This window comes from Lepidochelys kempii, chromosome 3 (genome assembly GCF_965140265.1).
Source record: "Lepidochelys kempii isolate rLepKem1 chromosome 3, rLepKem1.hap2, whole genome shotgun sequence".
In the NCBI taxonomy this organism is placed as follows: Eukaryota; Metazoa; Chordata; order Testudines; family Cheloniidae; genus Lepidochelys; species Lepidochelys kempii.
This window is the reverse complement of record NC_133258.1, coordinates 132,662,302-132,683,919: the sequence shown is the minus strand read 5'-3', so window position 1 is coordinate 132,683,919 and position 21,618 is coordinate 132,662,302. Positions and strand designations below refer to the sequence as shown.

The 21,618-nt window shown below is 39.7% G+C and overlaps 1 protein-coding gene across 1 annotated transcript in view; it reads left to right on the top strand.

Moving 5' to 3' along the window:
• Window positions 1-21,618, top strand: part of PCNX2 (pecanex 2) — a 224,877-nt gene that overhangs the window by 200,987 nt on the left and 2,272 nt on the right. The window contains exons 29-33 of the mRNA XM_073338102.1: window positions 10,672-10,816; window positions 12,607-12,837; window positions 13,265-13,539; window positions 14,892-15,076; window positions 21,066-21,514. Of these exons, the coding sequence (XP_073194203.1) occupies window positions 10,672-10,816; window positions 12,607-12,837; window positions 13,265-13,539; window positions 14,892-15,076; window positions 21,066-21,514 (1,285 nt within the window). The remainder of the gene's footprint in view (window positions 1-10,671; window positions 10,817-12,606; window positions 12,838-13,264; window positions 13,540-14,891; window positions 15,077-21,065; window positions 21,515-21,618) is intronic.

Below are 21,618 nucleotides of genomic sequence, written 5' to 3'. Positions count from 1 at the left end.
GTGGAGCTTTCCTCAGTCTCCAGCTCCAGAGCATGCACCTCAGCTCATTCTTCTCCACTTCTATATGTTGTTTCAAAACACTTCTCTTTGAGAGATGTGTTCAGTTTTCATTATGCTTGGCCCAGGTATGGGACTCTCTTCATCTCCCACCTTCACTAGTGAATCTGGTTTATTTGGCTCTTGATAGTTTGTGTTTTATGATGTCTTAATTATTGTTGTTCAGCCTGAGCAGCTCAGAAATATAAAGGGTGCTTTATAAATAAAATTATTGCTACTTCAACAGGGTGTGGGGTTTCTATCCATATCAAGGATATTTGAATCACCCAGGGAAACAAGTCACAGCCTCTGCTCTAGATACTAGTGTTGCATGATTAGGAGGGTGGTGTTGCTTGCTAAATGGATACAGTTGCCTGGAAAAGTAGTAGGATCATTGATTTCTAAAGGAATGTCTTGGATTTATGGGGACTAAATGGACACAAAGAGAATGACAAAAGGTCCACACCCTTTACACTTCTTAGATTTAGAAGATATTTGAATGGAGTGAGCAAGGTACCACTTAAATATCAGAAAGGCATCCCCTCAGACAAAGGAAACCTAGTCTTAGAGCTCAAAAAAAATCTCATTTAGAGTAAATTCAGCATTAGGGCAATGACTACTAGGTATCCTCTAGGTAGCAGATTGTAGGCAAGCATTGTGCTCTAGGGGAAAAAAAAATTTAAGCTGAGACTACTGATGATGTACACCACGTTCATTCTGCTCTTATCTCATCCTTCCCATTGGTCTGTTTTTGTCCACTTGTTGAATCCTATCAGAAATGTAAATAGACAAGGTGGGTGAAGTAATAGCTTTTATTGGACCAACTTGTGTTGGGAAGAGGCACAAGTTTTTGAGCTCACACAGAGCTCTTCTTCGGGTCTAGGAAACATACTCTCATGAACAGAAGTTGGTCCAATAAAAGATATTACCTCACCCACCTTGCCTCTCTAATATCCTGGGACTGACACGGCTACAACAACACAGCATAAACTTAGATAATAAGCTGTCTGAGACAAGGACTGTCTGTATACTTCTTTCTGTATAGTGTCTTGCACAACAAGGCCCTGACCCTTGGCTGGGGCCCTTAGGCTCTACTGGAATGCAAGCAATACATTACAACTTGTGAAGGTCTGGGAATATAAGACCTACAGATAGCAAGACAAAGGCAAAAGGTTGGTGCTGAAACAAATTGACACGTTAAATATTGACAATCATTGGAGCTGGTGGTACTAATATTAGACAATATCTACACTAGTGTGTTTGTCCTGTAACTTGATCTAATTCCATCCGTTTTGCAGTATTTTTTTTTTTTGCCCCCATCACCATAGTATCTAAATGTCTCACAGGCTTTAATGTATTTTTCTCTCACAACTGCGCTGTAAGGTGGGCAATGCTATTATCCCCATTTTACAGATGGGGAACTGAGGCACAGAGAGGTTAAATTACTTGACCAGGGTCACCCAGGAAGTCTATGGCAATTGCTAATTAACTCAAGGTAGCTAACAGGATTGTAAAGTCTACTGTAGAACCTCTACAATGTGTGTTTCTGCTTGTGCTTCACCCTGCCATGAGTCTTGATGAACCACAAAGAGGAACAAGCATTTGTGGAAAGCCTACTCGAATTCACAAGTTTTTTCTGAATATCTATACTAACATTTACAGTTAATTTGTGCTAATTGGCAATCAATTAGCTCAAGTTACAGCATGACCAAAAACTCTTCTGTAGACTCACCCTAAGGCTATGTCTATAGGGAGATACTGAGGAAATTTAAGGTGAATCAACTAAAGGTGTGAAGTTCAGTGTGCATAAATTAAAGTCCATTAAACCACGGCTATGTCTACACTACACAGCTTTTAGTCACATGGCTGTGTCGCTACAGCCATGCTGCTAGAAGTCACGCAGTGTAGCCACACACCAGCAACTTGTATGACTTTGAAAGCATTTTATGTTATAAGCCTGTCCCTTCTCAAGATAAAGCAATCCTTTAAATATTTGTTTTAGCTTTCTCATCTTTATTTGAGATGTCTATAAAGTCTGCTTTTATGTCTTCCTCTTTGAGCCAATGACTCAAAACATTCATGGCCCACATTGCTTATTTCTCAGTGTGTTGCTTTTCCCTGCTTTCTTGAGAGGTTTTTTTCTCGTTTCTATTAACAGCTGCATGCTCCCTTGCTTTTTTATTTTGGATCGGGTTGACTTTTTTTCTTTTTGCTTTTAACCACTCAAATTAATGTGATTTTTAGTAAGCGAGCAATATTCCAGTCTCTCCCAAAGTTACACTATTTTCTCTGCGAATCTAATTTTAGAATATGTGGACTTTGTGGAAAAACTGTTGTGCACAGATGAGATTTTCAGGGAAAAGATTAAAGCAGTCTTGGTCTGTGCCTACCAATAGATATACCACAGTGATGAGGGCATTAGAAATGCATATATAGATACCAGTAAAGCTGCCTAAAAGCATTGCTACAGAGCTGTTACCCTCAAGGACCGAACTCTCCATTACTGTGCATCAACACTGTAGCAAAGGCAACTACATTTAATCAGCCTGGATGGTTAGTAGATAGATGGAGTGGCTGCCAATAATATCTTTGCTACTGCAAATAGATAATTTTATCTCAGTCTTCCCTAAGTTTAATATAGAGAGAATACTGCAGGTAAGGTTCATTATCTGCAAAGGCTTTTGTACACATTTTAATTGTGACCACTGGAGGTAGGTACTAGATACTCACACACACAGAAGCATTATCAGCTAATTGGATGTCTCTTTTCCTGAGCCTACTTCATACTTAACAATACCTTTCTTGGGGGGGTGGGAGAAGGTGGGAGAAGCATATACATGAGATATGGAGTAGCCACGTGGTTGTACAACTATATCAGTATTATGATGATTTTGTTGTCCTCTTATGGATATTTTGGTACCTCCAATTACGTTTGTGTCTTTCATTTTAGTAAGATTGTACTAATGAGCTGACCAGTGTTGAGGACAATAGTACCTTGCAAGGGTATGTGTTAACAAAAAAAAGTGCTTAAAGTGAGACATAAGATAGTTTTGCCAATATCTTCTTTGCTACCACCTCACAAGACACATCCCTAGAAACCTTTCACTTAGCCTATCTTTTTAATTCATAAATCTTATAATAAACTCAGAATCTCTCAGAATAGATGTTTTAAACAATGAAGCCTACTACCAAAATCCAGGCTATGGAGTGACTCATCTGGAACATATGTCTTAGGGCCATGTTGAAATAATATATCTGTGTCTTTGAGGGTCCTTTTTAAAAAGAAGCACATAGAGATGAACTGAAGAAAAAGGTCAGAATAAAGTATATATGGCTGTTATAGGGACTCTGAGAAAAACAACGCTAAAGTTGGTACCAAGGTGGGAATATTTCCCTGTTGACAACAAGGCTGTTACCAACAAAGAAAACTACAGATCCACTCTCTTCTGCACCAAGCATAGTTCTTTCATATTTATCATGTTTACCACTTGAATCACTATCACAAGTTGTTAGGAACACAAAGAAGCCAGAATTCAGTGGAACTCGTATAGTAATATATCCAGATTATACTGGCATTGTATTAGTGTTGAGACTTTTTGTCTACTCAAAGGAACAATGTTGAGGACTTGGATTGTATTGCAGTGCTGTATTAAAACAAACTGAGGGAAGAGAAGGTAGGACAAGTATGCATTTGATACTGAGGATGCAGATAAATTCTTTGCCATGGGAAAGGCAAAAATTCAGCTCTTTTCCATGGAAGGACGTCAGGGCATATTGCCGATCTTATTGGATTAATGTTTTTTATTTTTTAAATTAGTTTGGGTTTGGTGCACAGATTACATTCAAATGGGTAATAGTTGGTAAACATAGACAAAGGTATGTGTTAGTGGTGTATAAAATGACTAAAGGGATGTAGCCCCAATTTGTAAGAGGTCAGGACCACTGAAACATTCTCTGCCATGTCCAAATGCTAAAAGATTATGTATGGGCTTTCTTTGACTTAGATACAATCATAGGTAGGGTGTTCAGAAATAACTTTGGACCTCCACTTGTACTTTCCATTGTGCTATACAATAACACAGTGGAATCTTCCCCTTCTGTGATCCCTGTCTACATACTTTCTAGAGGTTCTCTATGAATTCCCATTAGGAAAACCTGAGATGTAACAGGTAGTCAGGATTGTAGGGTGCTAGCTCTTTCTATTCAGTAGATCTTATGGGAGGAGGCACAGAATTCTGACAGATGTGAATGAATCAGTAGAGAATCTGTGAAGCTAATATATATACTGTTTGGGCTATATTCTAATCTCTGTTACACTGGTGTAAATCTGAAGTAATTCCATTGATTGCAGCAAAATTACTTTGGATTTACACTAATGTAAATGGCCCTTTATGTGACTTAGGGAGTGCTGAGCATGCTGGTACTTAACAAAAAATAGTAATGCAAAAGTAGTGTTCAAAAAGCTGTGTTGAGCTGCACACGCTTACATCAAAATGGAAGTTTACACAGTGGATGTAAACTATCAATTTACACTCATTTACACAAGATTTTTGTCCAATCTATTAATCAGTAAATGTTATTGTGTAAACCAAGGTTTTAAATCTTCTTATATAATGTATGTAAATAATTTTTCAGTGTGCCTGTTCATGTAAATGTCATTACAACCCCAGAATTAATACTAGATTATACAATAAATTTATTCATTAAGGAATCAGAACGTTGCTATACAAATCACATATGCTCTTAAATTGTATTTAGGCAGCATCTTGCACATCTCAGCAGGGTAATTTGAAGAATGACATCATATTACCATTAGTTTATTCAGGTGTAAATGTCATTTTTCATTTAGTGTAGGGGGTTTTGTGTATGAGAGTTAAAAAAAGAAAGAAATATGTTCATTAATCCTTCAAAAAGAAAAAAAGTTTACATTTTAGAATCTTTAATATAAATTTGGACTCTGGAAAAATTCCAGATATGTCAATGTCTTCCAGTAAAGAGTCCCCAAGTGTCATTGTTTTGGAGAAGTTGTGAGGACCAGATATCTGCTGAAGATTAAGAAAAACAAAACAGTATTTTGTAATCCAGAAAATAAGAAATGAGATAGCCCTGAAATTAACTGGGTTCCTCGAACTTTGAGGGATTCTCGGGTCTGCAGAGTTCACTTTGTGCTGCATTACTCCACCCAGCTGGAGATTGCCCCTGGAGAATTCCTCTGTGCAGGGGAATCTCTGGCTCCAGTAAAGCTGGTGGAGGCAGCTGGCTCTGCTCCATGATCTGTGACCACCACCGCCTCCTTCCCCATCTGGGCTGCACTGCCTATCATAAGGGGGAAAGAGGTAGGGGAGGGGAGGCACAATGAAGCAAGACTCCACTATGCCTTTAAAGATGTTACAGGTAGATTAAAGCAGCCCCTCTGTGGCTTTGTCTGCCAAGGCTGAACAGAGCAGAATCAGGGAGCCATGATCAGCTCACTGTCAGCACACCCATCTTTGCTATGCTCCAGCTCTGGACTGGTGCAAGGGGAGAGTTCAGTCCTAAATTTCTTTTAGTGCGTGTATCATTGTGATTTCTCTCAGTTTAATCTACTTTCTCTTGAGGCTTTAAATGAGATTACCCTAAAGGACAGTGCAGGTCTAGTGCAGAGGACAAGTGAAGAAAGGATATGATAAGAAGTAGAGGATAATGTTTTTAAACTAAACAGAACAGAATAAGGGAGACACATTTTGCTATCTGTTACATTTGTGTATATTCCCATTGGGATAAATAGGAGTTGCACTTGTATAAATGATGGACGAATCTGGCCCATGATGTTTTTATAACTCTGTCTATGATACTACCAAATAATTGTTAAGTCCCTGTTGATAAAATATATTGTCTAATGATAATACATGCAGATTTCTTTTTTTTTAAATGTGCCTAGTATGAAACTTTGAGGTTCCAGAAAGTAACGGGACGGAATTTTTGAATATTCACCATTATAACTTTTACTGTTGTTAAAACTGTAAAGTAAATTAATCCACAAATTCTTTGTCTAAAATCTATAGGATGTGTGTATTCTATCATAGATGTTTGTGAACAATTCCCATGAATGCAAATGGGAGTTACATATACTCATTAAAGCAAAGTAAGCCCTTAGCTAATAATATTTTAGGATCCAAAATATCCCATGCAGGTGATAGACGTAAATGTGTCTAGCACAACAGAAAAGATATCCCCAGTGTCAGCTAAGACATACAGATCATTGTAAAATTTAAGGGAACCTTTCTTTATCACACAGGGGGACAGAAATCCTCATATAAATCTAGGGCTAAAGCATCTCCTCCTGCAACAAGACTGCAGGAAAAGTAACTTACTAGGGAAAGTTCATGTGGCTTCCTCTCTGGCATTTCCTAGCTGTTGTCTCCTCAATGGGGTAGTGTTGTGACTTTGCAAAGAGCACATTCGGAATGGTCTGTGAACTGCATGGATTCTGCTTTGGTCCTGCTTTGAGCAGGGGGTTGGACTAGATGACCTCCTGAGGTCCCTTCCAACCCTGATATTCTAGGATTCTGAGTTCTTGAGGAACTGGGTTCTTAAGGTTTCAGTGTGATGTTTTTATTGGGGCTTGCTCTCTTTCTCAAATATATTTACCATCTGGTCTCTCATCACCAATCTGTAGAATTCTCGAGGAAGCAAGGAGTCTCAGGTTTCAGTAAACAGTTACTCCAACAGCATAATGGGTGAAACCAGAGTCAATATCTTACTCAGATAAATGCTAAACTCTCCATCTCCCTGTCTCTGTCTAGCTTCCTTCTTGTTAGAAGTCTGAAGAGTCCACAAGTAGACACTAGCCCACACTGAGGCTCAATGGAAAATTCTGTTACCAACGCAGGCAGAGGGCTTGTCCCTCCTTGTTGCTTCTCACCTGCCCTCACCATCCCAGGAGCCAGTATGGACCGCTGATTGCCTGTGTTCCCCTCTCCATTCAGGGGGTAGAATGCTCAGGGTGCGAGTTGGAACTAGCTTAGGTTTTAATCTACTACCTAACACTATGGTATCTAATGAGGAGCAGTGACTCCCTCTAAAACGTCTGCCAGAAATGGGTTTGCCAGGGGAACAAAGTTTTGTCCTCCTTTGGCTCCATACATCCCCACACAATAAACCCAGAGTCCTATCTGTAATAGCATTTTAGACTGAGGAATGTCCAAGCATTTCTACCATCTCAATAGTGGTTCCCCTAATCTAGACAAGGTACCAGCATCTTTTTTACCACCATGCCATACAGACTTCTGCCGAGCAGAGTGACATGACACGGTGGTGAAAATGCTGGTGGCTGTCCAGAGCCCTGTCTACACTACCTTTCCTACAATTGCTACCACTAGTGCGGAAGATCCAGTGTTAGCAACACCAAGGTATTTTTTCAGAACAAAAAGTAGTGTGGACACGCACAACCATTGTTTGTGTAGAATGTCTGCCCTAGACTCAGAGAAAAGGAGGACAATTCTGCTTTGGCTTGGTTGCCCTGCCTCTGATAACTATGGGGCCATCATGGCAGATTATCCAGTCTCTTAATCCCCTCCTCACTGGCACACTTTAAGGGACAGTTCAGTCCTAAGTATTTTATAATTCTCTAGAATAGTCTTTAATTTAATTGACATCAGTTTTTAATGCTTTTACCTAATAGGGTTAGAAACAGTGCCATATGTAGCATTTACATCTCCATTTAGTAAATGTAATTTCTTTGGCATGAAAGTTTATTGTAGCCAGATGGGTTTGGTGTGAACTAATAACTACGACAGAGATACTAAAATGTGTATGTTAAAACTGGGCCAAGAAACTAAACCCAGCCCTGAGAGAGGTCGGAAATCAAAGAACTTGGCTATCGCTTCATGATAATCTCATGTGAGTCTTCAATACAGAGCATGTTAATGCGAGAAATAACAATGGCTGCATGTTGTGTTGACTAATAAATATATGGTACATGGAAGTGATGAATTGAGACTGTGTCCAACTAGAGGAAGGATGTACCACGTCTAATTATGATCAGCATAAGAAAAAACTTGTTTAAATTTGTTTTTATTTTTTTGTTTTTTTAGAATAAATTCATCCCGTTGTCTCAGGAGACATATATAATCTGTCAGGGATGATAAATAGACACAAACATCCATCAGGGTAGTCTAAGTGTATTTAATCCTATTTCAGTATGGGAGACTGGACTAGGTGACCTCCTGAGGTCCCTTCCAGCCCTATGTTTTGATGATATATAATATTTAATGTAATTGTCCTCTAGATTCTCCACCACTCCTGTTTTGTTCGTGATATGGATCTCCTTTGCAATAGCAGTAGTGGTTCTTAGGAAGTTTTGGTGGATGAATTTAGTATACATCACAATGGAGGTTGACAGTTCTTTCTAAATCCAGGCACAGTGAGAGCAGGTGCTATGCAAGCTTTCCACTCACCACTCTGCTGATGCAGTTGAATTCTTACTTGCAACATCCATAGCCAGTCTAATCCTGGACCTTTCTTTAGCAGGTGTTACCACTCACACTAGATTGTGTAACATGCACAAATGTCTTTAAGGGTCTTTGATGAGAATGCAAACTCTTCATCAGCTGCGATTTTAAGAATTGGACTTGAATCTCTGGACATGAAAAACCAGTTCACTGTGCTGTCTACTCTTCTCCCATCCCAGACAACCTCCTGCTGCAGATTTGATGTTTTTGCATTAGAAAAACTACACTATAGAATCTCATTATTAGTAGCTTTTTCTTAATTTTTATCCTGTAAAAGGATAAAATACAATAGCAATTTCTCCATGTGAGGATTCAGTTGTATGCTGGATGTTTGTTCAAATGGGTGACTTGGCGGGCGGGTGGGCAGGCAGGCAGGCAGAAGGACTTCTAACCAGTTTTAAGTAAATATGACTCATTCTGAAACATGTATTTGTCTAGACTGGATATACACATTAATCTGTTTTCTAAACTGGTTCCTTATACTGATTTCCCAGGTACAAACCAGGATGTTAGCATTTTCCAAACTCTGGGTGAGATTGATTGAAAGTCAAAAGGAGTTAGGTGTCTAATTCGATTAGGCCCTTTTGAAAAAATCCCACCCTGTATTATTATTATTACTCATAACCATATGTAAATGAAGAACTCAGAGGGGCTTGCCTGTATTTATAACATTCCCAGCAGTGACACCGGTCTCTGCCTTTCAGTCTACGTGCAGTATGCTTCAGTTCATGCTGATTAGTTGGTTTGTGTTACACAGCACCTTTAAAGACAAAATTGGTATCCAGCTGGTAATAGCCTATATCTTTCTATTACAGTTTTTAAAACATGCTACCCACTAAGGCCAAAATTAGAAATGTATTGCAGCTGAAGATAGACCAGGCAGTTTCCTAATCTCCCTGTTCTCTCCCTTGGAAAGAGAATTACTTTCCACCCCGCCCCTTCCCCTTTTCCTTCTCCTAAAATAATTACAAAAGCTCAATTAAGTGGAGAGCTCACACATTCTCTGGAGAAAGCCTGGATGGTAATGGAAATCTCTAAGATCTTATTGCTTTTCTCATAAGAGTCTTTAAAATGTAAAAAAAACTTCACTCTTGTAAAAGTGAATAAAATCATGTCAGGTAGTTTAAACAATGTCCTGTGGGTTTGTAACAGATGTCCCAAGGTCTAATTCTATTTTCTTGAACACCATGGCCTGCTTTTTCTGAATAGTTTTAGGACTGTAATTTAAGTCATTTTCATTAAAAATACAAACTTTTTGTAAACATCTGTTATAGTCCTGGGAAGCTTTTGGTGTTAGATAAGCATTAGAGCTGAACTTAGTAGTTTTGCCTCCCAGGTGTCTGTGCAAACATTTTCTTTGGTTTTGATCTCCTGAATTTGCACCCCATGCATCTTGCTTTGAGTATGTCAAGCCCAAGCAAACTCAGAACCTCCAAACCAAGCTCAGTCAGAAGCACCAAGTTCCATCTGGTTTCTTATCAAAACCTCACAGAACAGTGTAGTTTTTATTATTTCAATGCAAAACACCCCAAAGTTTCCTCAAAACTGTTACCAGATTTCCTTGAAATGTTCATGAATCCTAATGCACTTTACAGCATGCCTGGTTTAACTTTCAGGTTTGTAATGAAACCCTAAACCAGGCAGGTTTCAGGCTTCATTGAAAGTATTTTGTGCAGCTGTGTTGGCATCTGCATATCTATATCTAAAGTTCTGTGCCTTGCCAGTGCAAACCACTAAAGTTAATGGCACTAGATACATTTTAAAGGTCAATAAATAAGGAGCCCAATCTTGCAATGTATATTCATGTAAATAGACCACTGGTATCAATGGGAGTATTCTCCTAGGTGTAGGTCAGATGATCAGCCCAAGATATACCTAAAAACCTTACTAGTAAGCACCCGCACTTGTTTAGTAGTTGCAATCCAATTTACTCTCATTTTGAAGTCACTCATTTACTGTGCAAGCTGCAGGAGAAAGTAGTTAAAGTTGAACCACAGCTTCTAAACAGAACTACGTGTAGCATTTCTCACTTTTTCAGGAATGCTATCAACTCCTGGAACTTGTGAAAATGGAAAACTATTTGCAATGATTGGTTCAATACGAAACTGTTGTTCTGGGAATAACTAATGTTGTTGTTTTACAGTTTAGATTCCTTTCTTTACGGACTCCATGCTCTGTTCAAAGGAGACTTTCGAGTTACAGCAAAAGATGAATGGGTGTTTGCAGACATGGATCTGTTGCATAAGGTTGTCGCTCCAGCAGTCAGAATGTCCCTGAAGCTACATCAGGCAGGTGTATTGTACATGTTTTCCTAAGGAAATGCAGGAAAGCTCTGAAACTGGCCCAAAATAAAATGAGAGAGGAATTGTTGTAGTTGTGGCTTTATTCTGAATAGCTTGCTTGACAAAAATAGAAAAGCTTAGACCACGATTGTATGTGTCTGGCATACATTTCACCATTTGATCTTTTTTTTCTTTGTCTTCCCTCCACACACACACTCAATTTTAAATCATTTATATTCCAGACTCCTTGATCTTCATGGAGACAAAACTCCCATTGACTTCAGTCAAAGTTTTACCTGCATAGGAACTACAAGACTGATTCCTAGATATTTTTTTAATTAGATGAATTTGATTGCTATTTTATTAACCATTTATGTGCTAAGAAAGAAATGATTTGATATTGTTGTCTTTTAAAAATGTAGTTGAGGGGAAAATTGTTTGGAAGGCTTAAGATCCTTCTTATCAGTCAAATGGCACAGCTGTTTCATTGATTATACCATGAGGTTTCTGAACATGTAGACAGTGGGCCATGTTTTGATCTCTGTTACACAGATGTAAACCTGGAGTGTCTCCATTGAGCTCATTGCAGTTTTCCAGATTTACATCTGTATAACTCAGAGCAGATTATTGTTCATGTAAACTAACCATACAGTAGGTTTTGTTCTATATAACATGTTATTTAATAGATAGCATTGTCTATATGTGTTGTGAATATAGTGGATGGTGGAGCTGCTATGTAATAATCTAAGAATACTGATCAATAGCAACTTTATGAACACTGCATGTAACTGGGTCAGTGAGTTACTGCATAGATATATTGGGTGATTAGACTTTCCTGTATGGATGTATTGATTTAGCTTGCTAGGGGGCTGTTGGAAAAACAACCAGGAATGCACCCCCAATGGCTACAGATAAGCAACCCTGCATCAAACACTTGCGCAGGGGCAATGCAAAGAGTGGCCGAGTTGCAGGCTCCATCTCATACTTACACATACGTTTTGCCAAGGCTGTGAGCCTAGAGATCAAAGGGACACTAAAAGTTTAAAAGGATACTATGGAGAGAGATGAGGGGGAGTTGTGATGCTGTTAAGTTACACACTGATAACTTATAAGGGAATATTAATAATGTCTTAGCTAGACAGGAACAAATCTTTTTTTTTCTTTTAAAACAGCTATAAACAAGTTTTTAAAATTGCTGTATAAAGCATATGAACTCCCACGCTTCACTGACATTGTCTCCATACATTAACAGTGGTAGTATTACTTTGTATCAGATAAAGATCCAGCACATTAATGTGATATCTCTCTAAATGTTGTTCAGCTTTGTGGGGGGGTGCAGGGGTTGTTTTGTTTTTTTAATAAATAACGGAGTTCCACCTAAAGTACATTTCACAGGTTGTTCTATTTCAGTCACATCCTACATGAAAGAATTTGCAGGTCTATCTATTTCAATTCCATATTTAAGAAAAAAGTGGTTAAACTGCCATTCTTCGTGTCTATCAAGTAAAGAGGCTGGATACTCTGTAAGTTAGTTGTAATCATACAAACATTTTCTTCATGTAGCCCTCTATAGTACTAGGGTGTTAACAGTTCCATTCCTTTTCCCTCATCCAGTCCCCACCCTCTCCCTGTGTTATCGCTAATGTAGTCTTTATAGACACAAACCTGTTCCAACTGAAGTCAACAGGTGCTTTGTCACTGACTTCAATGAAAGCAGGAACTAGTTTATCATCAATAACGGTTCTCTTTTCATGGAACTGTCTGACCATAGTAATATTCATTTCATTTAATACCAGGACCAGTTCACCTGTCCAGATGAGTATGAGGACCCTGCAGTTCTGTATGAGGCAATCCAGTCTTTTGAGGAAAAGGTTGTAATTTGTCATGAGGGTGACCCTGCCTGGCGCAGAGCTGTACTCTCTAACAAAGAAGAGCTACTCACCTTGAGACATATAGTGGATGAAGGAACAGATGAATATAAAGTTATTATGCTCCACAAAAGTTACCTGAGCTTCAAAGTTATCAAGGTACCAAAGACACCTTTCTAGTATTTCAGATTTGTATTATTTCATCTGTGTTTAGGGCACTACACAAACAGGCAGTCTTCACTTGGTGAATTCTTGGGACCTGGATACCATTGTTGAATAAGTAGGTTTAGCTAAGAGAGGGAGGTTGATCAGGCTGTTGGGGCAGGGGACTGGGAGCCAGGACTCATGGGTTCTATTCCTGACTTACTGTGTGGCCAGAGTCAATTCACTTAAATTTTCTGTCCTTCTGTTTACTCATCTGAAATAAAAATTCAAGCTTATCTGAGTAATATTTGTAAAATTTCTTGAGACTCGTTGATACTATATAAATGCAAAGTACAGTTCTGTTTGGGTTATACACCCATCATAGTATTTTTTTAAAATTGAAAACATTTTCAATGGTCCATATTTTTCTATTTAACTGTAGGTAAACAAGGAATGTGTCAGAGGGCTTTGGGCTGGGCAGCAACAGGAGCTAATTTTTTTGCGCAATCGTAATCCAGAGCGAGGTAGTATCCAGAACAATAAACAAGTCTTGAGGAACTTGATTAACTCTTCATGTGATCAGCCACTGGGATATCCAATGTATGTTTCCCCATTAACCACATCATACATAGGGACACACAGCCAGCTGATGAACATCTGGGGTGGACCTATCAGTTTGGACAACATTAAAACATGGTTCAGATCCAAGTGGTTAAGGTAGGTGGTTAGACAATATTCAGCCTGTATTATGATCTGCAGGGGAGAAAGTCTGCAATCACGTTATTTTCTATTAAGAGAGTTTCTCACTCTGTCGGAAAAATTGTTATTTCCTGATGGGTGCAACCGTAGCTAAATATATAGAATAGCTTCCCAACTACTGTGAAAATAAAACTCTGAGCTCCATTAATGACGTTCAAGTACAGTCCTCTGTCATCCAGACAGCATCATCATCATACTCCTTAGCCTTATTGACAATGATCTTATTCAGAAAAGAGTGATTTCTCTAAATAAAAATGATTCCAAGGCATTTTGCCTTTTATTTTTTGTAAATAGCAGTATAGATTTTCCACATTGCAGTGACTCTGAACAAGTTGAAACATGAATATAGGTGTTATGCTCCAAAGCTCTGGCAGTTTGGGTCAGACCAGCATTCCCAAGTTCTGATACTTATCCAAAATACACCAAACCTTTTGTGTGTGTGTGTAATTTTCATAAAGAAACAAATAACAAAAAATACAAAAAGATTAATGATTTATAGCTTGCATATGTTACCAAATACTGCAAATTTTGCAGGATATCCAATCAAATTATGCCACTATGAAACTTTGTCACTTGTCAAAGCTGCAAGACCAGACAATGCAAAATCAGACAGTATTACACAGTCTAACCTTTTATTGAATCTCCACTATCAGGCCCCAACTTTCAGGATATATAACCCCAATAGCTCTCGCTCTCTCCCCATTAACTTTGTGTCTCACATATTTCTTCTGTCACTCTTATAAGCACTCTTCATGCAGGAATAGTGCATTTGACCTGCCATCCACTCCATTCCTTTCATGGCTGTAGAAAAGGGACAGGACCCTGGTTTGCTTGCCCCCATCACTTCATCCCTGTTTGCTCTAACCTGCACTCTGGGGTTTGCTTTGTATATTAATCTCCCAGAGTGCACTTTATTTCCAGAGCATATGAGATTTGGGAGAGAAGAGCATTCCACTTGGCTACTTCATATAAAGATTCGCCTTTTGGGAGCAATTTGACATTGGATTAAGTATGCTGTTGGGTTTCAGGGCTCCAAGGCCACCTACCAAGATGGATTTGGTTTGAGCGATGAATGGAGTTTTATATTGCTTTTTATTTTGACTAAACCAAATTACCCACCTCTAACATAACTATAATGTAATATAATGACTATCCTCAAAACTGTCAGAGCCCTGTTATTTGCCTGTTGAATACACCTAGAGAGCTGGTCGGAGCACAGCTATTCACTTGTACTGTGAATTTCTCTAATGTTGGCCGCACAAATTCTAATAAACCACATTACTTGATAGTGTGTCTCATCTCACAAACAGAATGCGGAAGGACTGTCATGCAAGTCACAACAGTGGAAACAACATTGAAGAAGTGGATAGTGGAGGTGGGTCTTCATCCAGCAACAATTCTGCAGGTAATTCAAGCCAGAGTAGTAGCTCACAACACACAAGAAATGGATCCCCCCAGATGCCGCCGCCTTCACAAGATTTCCGTCAATACGCAGGTATGTATACCAAAATATGAGCTCTTTTACCTGTCTGTTTAGGCTTGTCGTTCCTCAGGGAAGATGTGACTGGGGTGTTTGGTGTTTTATTTGATAGCTTTAGGACATTATGCAGTCAAGTACTTAGAGGAACAATGATCTAAAATTCTAGGTTCTGTGGAGTCAGACTATATAAACTGTGATTCAAATTACTACACCTGCTGGTGATTCTGACCTCAGAAAAGCTTCACAGCTCTCAACTCACCAAATTTTACATTTATTAGGCCACTCCTATATTTATGTGCTCTGGTAAAGCTGAGGACAGCACACACAGTCCACTCTTCACCTTCTCATGATTTATATTACATTATCAAAGAGAGGAAGACAGCAGGAGACAGGGAGGAATGTAGTTGCTGGAGCTGAATTGAGTTTGAATGTTCACAGAAATTAACCAAAATAAAAACAGAGTTTCTTTGCTCTGAAACTAATTCCAGAGTGATGGGCTAACTTATTGATGAGCTGGATGGGATGCATGAGCCTGGTAAAGATGGTGATGCTGCCCAGATCTTGCCAAATTATTCCACTTCATACCAAATACAGTGTTTTGAAAAGTTTAACAAATTATAAGTGACATCATGGTCCAGGTTCGCCTCTGTCTGAGATCCACTCAGTGTAGAGGATTAGAGGAGAGTTGTGTCAAGGAGCTGGTTAGGGTTACAGCTTCTTGATCTTGGGAACCAGTCCACATCTTAAGGGACCATATGACATTAGCCACACCCCCTTCCTACCTCCAACTTGTCTCATATACTAGTAGTGCAAATGAGCACAGGAGCCAGTTCCCCTGTTTATACAGAGGGTTCCCTTTCACTAGGAGAACTGTCTTCTGGCTAGCTATGATCAGATTCTGACACCTTTGCAACACCTGAGCAGGGCAAAAGGGGCCAGAATGAGAACAAAAGAAATGTCCACTGGAAATCCTAATATAAGAAATAGAGATCTCAACTTCCCTAATTTCCAAGCAAATTATTAAGCAGGCATGTTTAGGGGGTGACCTTCTGACTTATTCTTCCAGAGGAGGGTTATTGGGAGGGCATAGGACAAGCAGAATGGCTATCAAAGAAGTTACCTGAGTCCCCACTGACAAACTACTGAATGCTAGATCCCTGGACCAGGAGATGCCTTTTGTAATGGTGGAAATTCGAACACAGATGGGAAGTAGTTAAAAAGTGAATTCAGTGAGCCCTGTGCCTTGACTGTTTATTGGGAACTCTAACCCTAAAATTGTGCCAAACTCTTAACTAAATTGCTAAATGGGAGATATTGGGGAAAGCGAACAAAATGTCCTGAATTATATGAGCAAGAGGGTTCCCTGATCACTAATGCACGTGGGATTGTTTCTCTAGTGTAGCTTCCATTATATAAATACAGTATTCATCAGAAAAAAGCCAACATTTAGACCTGGCCAGTCAGTCTGATATGGAGTAATTCATGTCCTCATCACTTATGAACAAAACCATGCTTTGAACTTATATTCTGAACCAAAAACTATTTTAGATTTGTGATGATCTGTAAGGCAGGGCTAACTACCTGCTCGCTGGAAATACTGGTGTAAAATTATAAAACTGGTGTAAAATAAGTCATACTCATATCTCTGAGGGCTTAGGACTTGCTGAAAGGTTGAGTTAATTGACTGTACATCACAGTTGTGCTATAGGTTATAAATTAAGGCAGAGAACTAGGAACAGGATACTTGTTCATTTCTTGTTATATCTATTGGCTCTTACATTAAAAATAATGGACAAGGCTGGAGCGAATCTTGCCATGAATATAAATTATACTGTAAGATTACAACTGCTGCTTTTGATTCCTGTGTTGGAGCAAAATCCCCCTGTGCACTTGGGCAGCCTCTCTCTGTTGCGAATAACATAGTGAAGGCAGGGAACTGGAAATACCCCAGTCAGAAGGGAGTGAGACTTGGGTCTTCACCCAAGAAAGGCAATGGCTGGGGAGCTAGAAGCCTGAGAGTGGGTGCCCTTGTTGGAGCATAGAGGTGAAATACAGGTGCAGTTGCCCTGAACTGTGACAGATACGGTATGACAGTTTGATTGAGAAGCTAGAAAGATACAAAATTAACACGGCACACGTTAAATGGATTAAAAACTGGCAAACTGATAGGTCTCAAAATGTCATTGTAAACAGGGAATCGTCATTGAGCAAGTGTGTTTCTAGTGGAATCCCACAGAGATTGGTTCTTGGTCTTATACTATTTAATATATTTATCAATTACTTGGAAGAAAACAAAATCATTACTTGATAAAGTTTGCAGATGACACACAGATTGGGGGAGTAGTAAATAATGTAGAGAACAGGTCACTGATACAGAGATATCTAGATTGCTTGATAAATGGGTGCGAGCAAACAATGTGTATTTTCCTACAGCCAAATGTAAAGTCACACATCTAAGAACAAAGAATGTGGGGGATGCTATCCTGGGAAGTGGTGACTCTGAAATGGATTTTGAGGTCATGGTAGATAATCAGTTGAACATGTGCTCCCAACGTAATGCTGTGGCCAAATAGACAGATGTGATCTTTGGATGTATAAATGAGAATAGATTAGAGAGGTTATATTACCTCTGTATTTGGCATTGATGTGGCTGCTACTGGAATACTATGTCCTGTTCTGAGGTCTACAATTCAAGGAGGATGCTGATAAATTAGAGGGCTCAGAGAAGAACCAAGAGAATATTAAATGATTGGAAAACATGCCTTCTAGTGATAGACTCAAAGAGCTCAAACTTTTTAGTTTAACAGACTTGATTAGTTTACAAAAAGCTGCATGGGGAACAGAAATTTAAAAACAGAGGCTCTTGCAAACGTATAACAAGAGCCAAGGGCTAGTAGTTGAGGCTAGACAAATTCAGATTAGAAATAAGGGACACATTTTAAAAGTGATTGTATTTAACCATTGGAATAACTTACTGAGGGTTATGCAGGATTCACCATCACTGGAAGTTTTTCTATCAAGATTGAACTAGAGCACATCTTTTAGGAAAACATCCAAACGGGAATTAATTCAGGGACGTTCTATGGCCTGTTATACGGGAGGTCAGACCCGATGATCACAATGGTCCCTTCTGACCTTACAATTTATGAACCAACTGTATTTAGTGCTTCTTAATTTAATATTTCACTTTACTGGCTGGTGCCATTCAGTCTGCAAAATGCAATTACAGCCCTACAGAAAAATGAGGAAAATCAGGAGCACTGAAAATACGTTGGGTGCACCAAAAAACGGGTCTTGTCTTTACAATACAGCATATAGAACAGCCTTTGTTTCCAAAGTGTTTCCAGGGGCTATGCTATTTATGTGTCGATATGGGTGGTCTACTCCACAGCACTGTAACTGCTGAATTTGGGATGGATATAGAATATTTTTGGACAGCGGTCAGCTTGGCAGTTTAAATCGTGAACAGATGTTTGTCTGTATTTGACTGAACTTAACACGTCACAGCCTCTCTGTTCTTAATTCATATCTGTCCTTTATATTTTAAGAAGATAACATTAAAATAGGCAACTGACCTAGAAATAGGGCTTAACCAAAACCCCAGAGTTCAAACACTTTGGATCTTTAGGAAAATCAGAACCACATCTAGCTCCAAACTTTGCAGCTCAGGCCTGTCTTTAATTACCATTAACACTCTCCCCAGCCATCCCATCTGAAGTGCGGAGAATCCATGGGCACGTTTCTGAATCAGTGCATGAGGCTTAGCTGCATTAGCTTTAGTGGGAGTCATGAGGCTTTTATTACAGGGGCCACTGCCCAGTATGCCATTTTTGCAAGTGTACTTTTTATTGTTCTGAATATAAAAGTAAAAATAATGTGGTGTAAATGGTATGGCAAATTGCTCACTACTTGCTGGGCCAACTAGACTTTATTCCAGTTCAAGCTGCTTCCATCATGTTATTGCCACTTTATATATGGAAAAGAGAGGAGGAGCCAGCCAGCGGATAGGGAGGGAATTTGCTGCTTATAATGGAACTTCAGCCCCTTTGCTTCCCCCCTTCCTGATTCATGAACTGGGGGAAAAAATTAACAACCTAGGAATCCCTGAAAGGCAAAATTCATGCCTGCATCGTTACGTCTTACAGGTTTTCTGTTTTCAAAAATATTAATACCCTTTTAAAACCCACAGTTATGGCTATGACATTGAAGTACCAGCATATGTTAACATTTTGGGTTTCCTGGCTATGGAATGCCAGGCTTGCACTCAGGTGAACAGGTGCTCTGTGTGCGTTTGACATAGCATCAATACAGAGAAGCATCAAGCATATTAGATGCCTGCTGTGTGTCCCAACCTGCTGTCTGTGATCTGGGGACCTGATTGTGTCCACAAGCAGGTATCTGGTGTGTTCAGTGGTTTATGGGTGGGGTTTATTATTATTTTATTCTGTGAACATGCAAACATACAAGAATAAAAAATACATAAATCAATTCTGCATTTAAGTGGCTCTCATTGCTCAGTCACAATCCTTCTGTCCAATCAGGGAGGAGCAGAGGTGGACTCCAGCGGGAGTCCCGTGTAGTCTTTTGGCCATGTGGGTGATGGCTGTGAGTGTGAGGTATTGGGTTGTAAACATTAGGACATATCTGGAATTATGTACAAACATAGGAATCGCCAGACTGGCTGAGACCTGGTGTCCATCTAGACAAGTATCCTTTCTCTGACAGTAGCTAGAACCACGGGCTTCAAAGGATGGTGCAAAAACCCTGCAGTAGGTAGATGTGGAATAATCTGCCCCCTACAAAGGTCTCTTCCTCTTAAATTCTTGGCCTCAGACAACTTCCTTTGTCATAAATACTCTGCCCTCTGACACTGAGGTGGAAGCGTCTTCACATTCCTAGTCCCCAAGCGCAAGGGTAATTCTGTGTAACCTTCCTTTATTTTCATTTGCAATTTTTTGCAATTAAACTATATAAAGCTTTAGGAGTAGAATTTTCTAAGGCACTCGGTCTGAGTTTTTTAGAGGTATTGGGATGTTGCTGTGCTCAGCATTGCAATGCCCAACTGATTCAGGAGCCTAAATCTCATTTTCAAAAAAGGATTTAGGTACTTAAGAGTTCCACAGTAGAACAGCTTCAACAAGAAAAACTGAGGGAGCCCCACATCAGAATATCCCATACCTCAGTGGTCAGGGCATGCATCGGAGCGGTGGTAGATCCCTGATCAGATCCCCTCATATCCTAAGGGTCTCCAACAGCCTAGGTAAGTACTCTAACAGCTGGGCTAAAAGTTGGGGGAGAGCCTCCTCCACTTCTGGTAGGAATGGTGGAGGCACCTAACACCAAGAGAAGGTTTGTAGCTGAGAATCCCAAGCAGAGGAAGATACCTCCCTTCAGCCCTTAGGCACCAAACTCCCTGAGAGGGGTGGGCTTAGAATACAGCCTTTGCTTTGGCATTTCCCATTGGCTAGCTTAGGCGAGGAGCCACCTAGCATGCTGGCTTTTGTGAATACCATGCTGAAGTACCCTATTCATTGTATAGGGAGCCTGAGCATCAGACTCTGACTTTGTGGATTACAGTGATTTTCTAGACACCTGAAAGTGAGGCATGGTGACACCCAGCATCACCACACCCAAGTCTCTTTGGGAATCTCACTCTCTGTTTCTCCATTTATTCATCTGTGAAATGGATTTAATAATTATATTATTTATGTTCCTCACAAAGGATCAAATTCTGCTCCCATCAAAGACACTAGAAGATCTGAAACATTCTGCACTGCCAGTGGGATGAACCAAATGACTTCATAGGTTTTATCAATCTCTAATTTCTTTGATTCGCTGAATGTTTGTTTGTAAAGTGTTTAGATCCACAGTATAAAAGTGTATGTGTGATAAAGAACACTATGTAAAATATACCCTAGTAAAAGGATAGAACAGTAATATGTGTGCTTTGATGGTATGTAACTGAAAACATAATTTAAAAGAAAACTATTACTCTCTTTTAAAGGCAGAAGAAAATTCAGGAGTCAGTCTGTTCAGACACATGCTGCCTTCAACCAGAGGCCACCTGTTTCAAGTCATTCTGAACCAATTGTTGAAAGTTACCAGCCCATTATCCAAGCTTCCATATCTGCCCATGAAATTGTCCAAAGGCTTTCCAGAAACCAGTTGTCCTTCCACAACTCTGTAACATCTGTGTTTTCTCAAACCCCTGCCATTCCTGCTGGCGGCCAGTTGACTGTCCAGGATAGAGCTGGAGCAATGCTCAGGTCCAGTCTGGCCTCTTCCACCAGCTCTACTCTCAGCCTTCTGTTTGGCAAGAGAAGTTTTTCAAGTGCTTTGGTGATTTCTGGGCTCTCAGCTGCTGATGGAGGAAACACAACTGATACCCAGTCATCCAGCAGTGTCAACATTACCATGGGTCCATCTGCTAGAGCTGCGAGCCAAGCAACACGGGTAAGGCAGAGTCATGTTAGCAGGAGCTATAATTCTGTTCTATTCTACTCATGTTCTTATGCTGTCCTCACCACTGTCGTATTCAAGCGTCTGCCAGGAGTGCA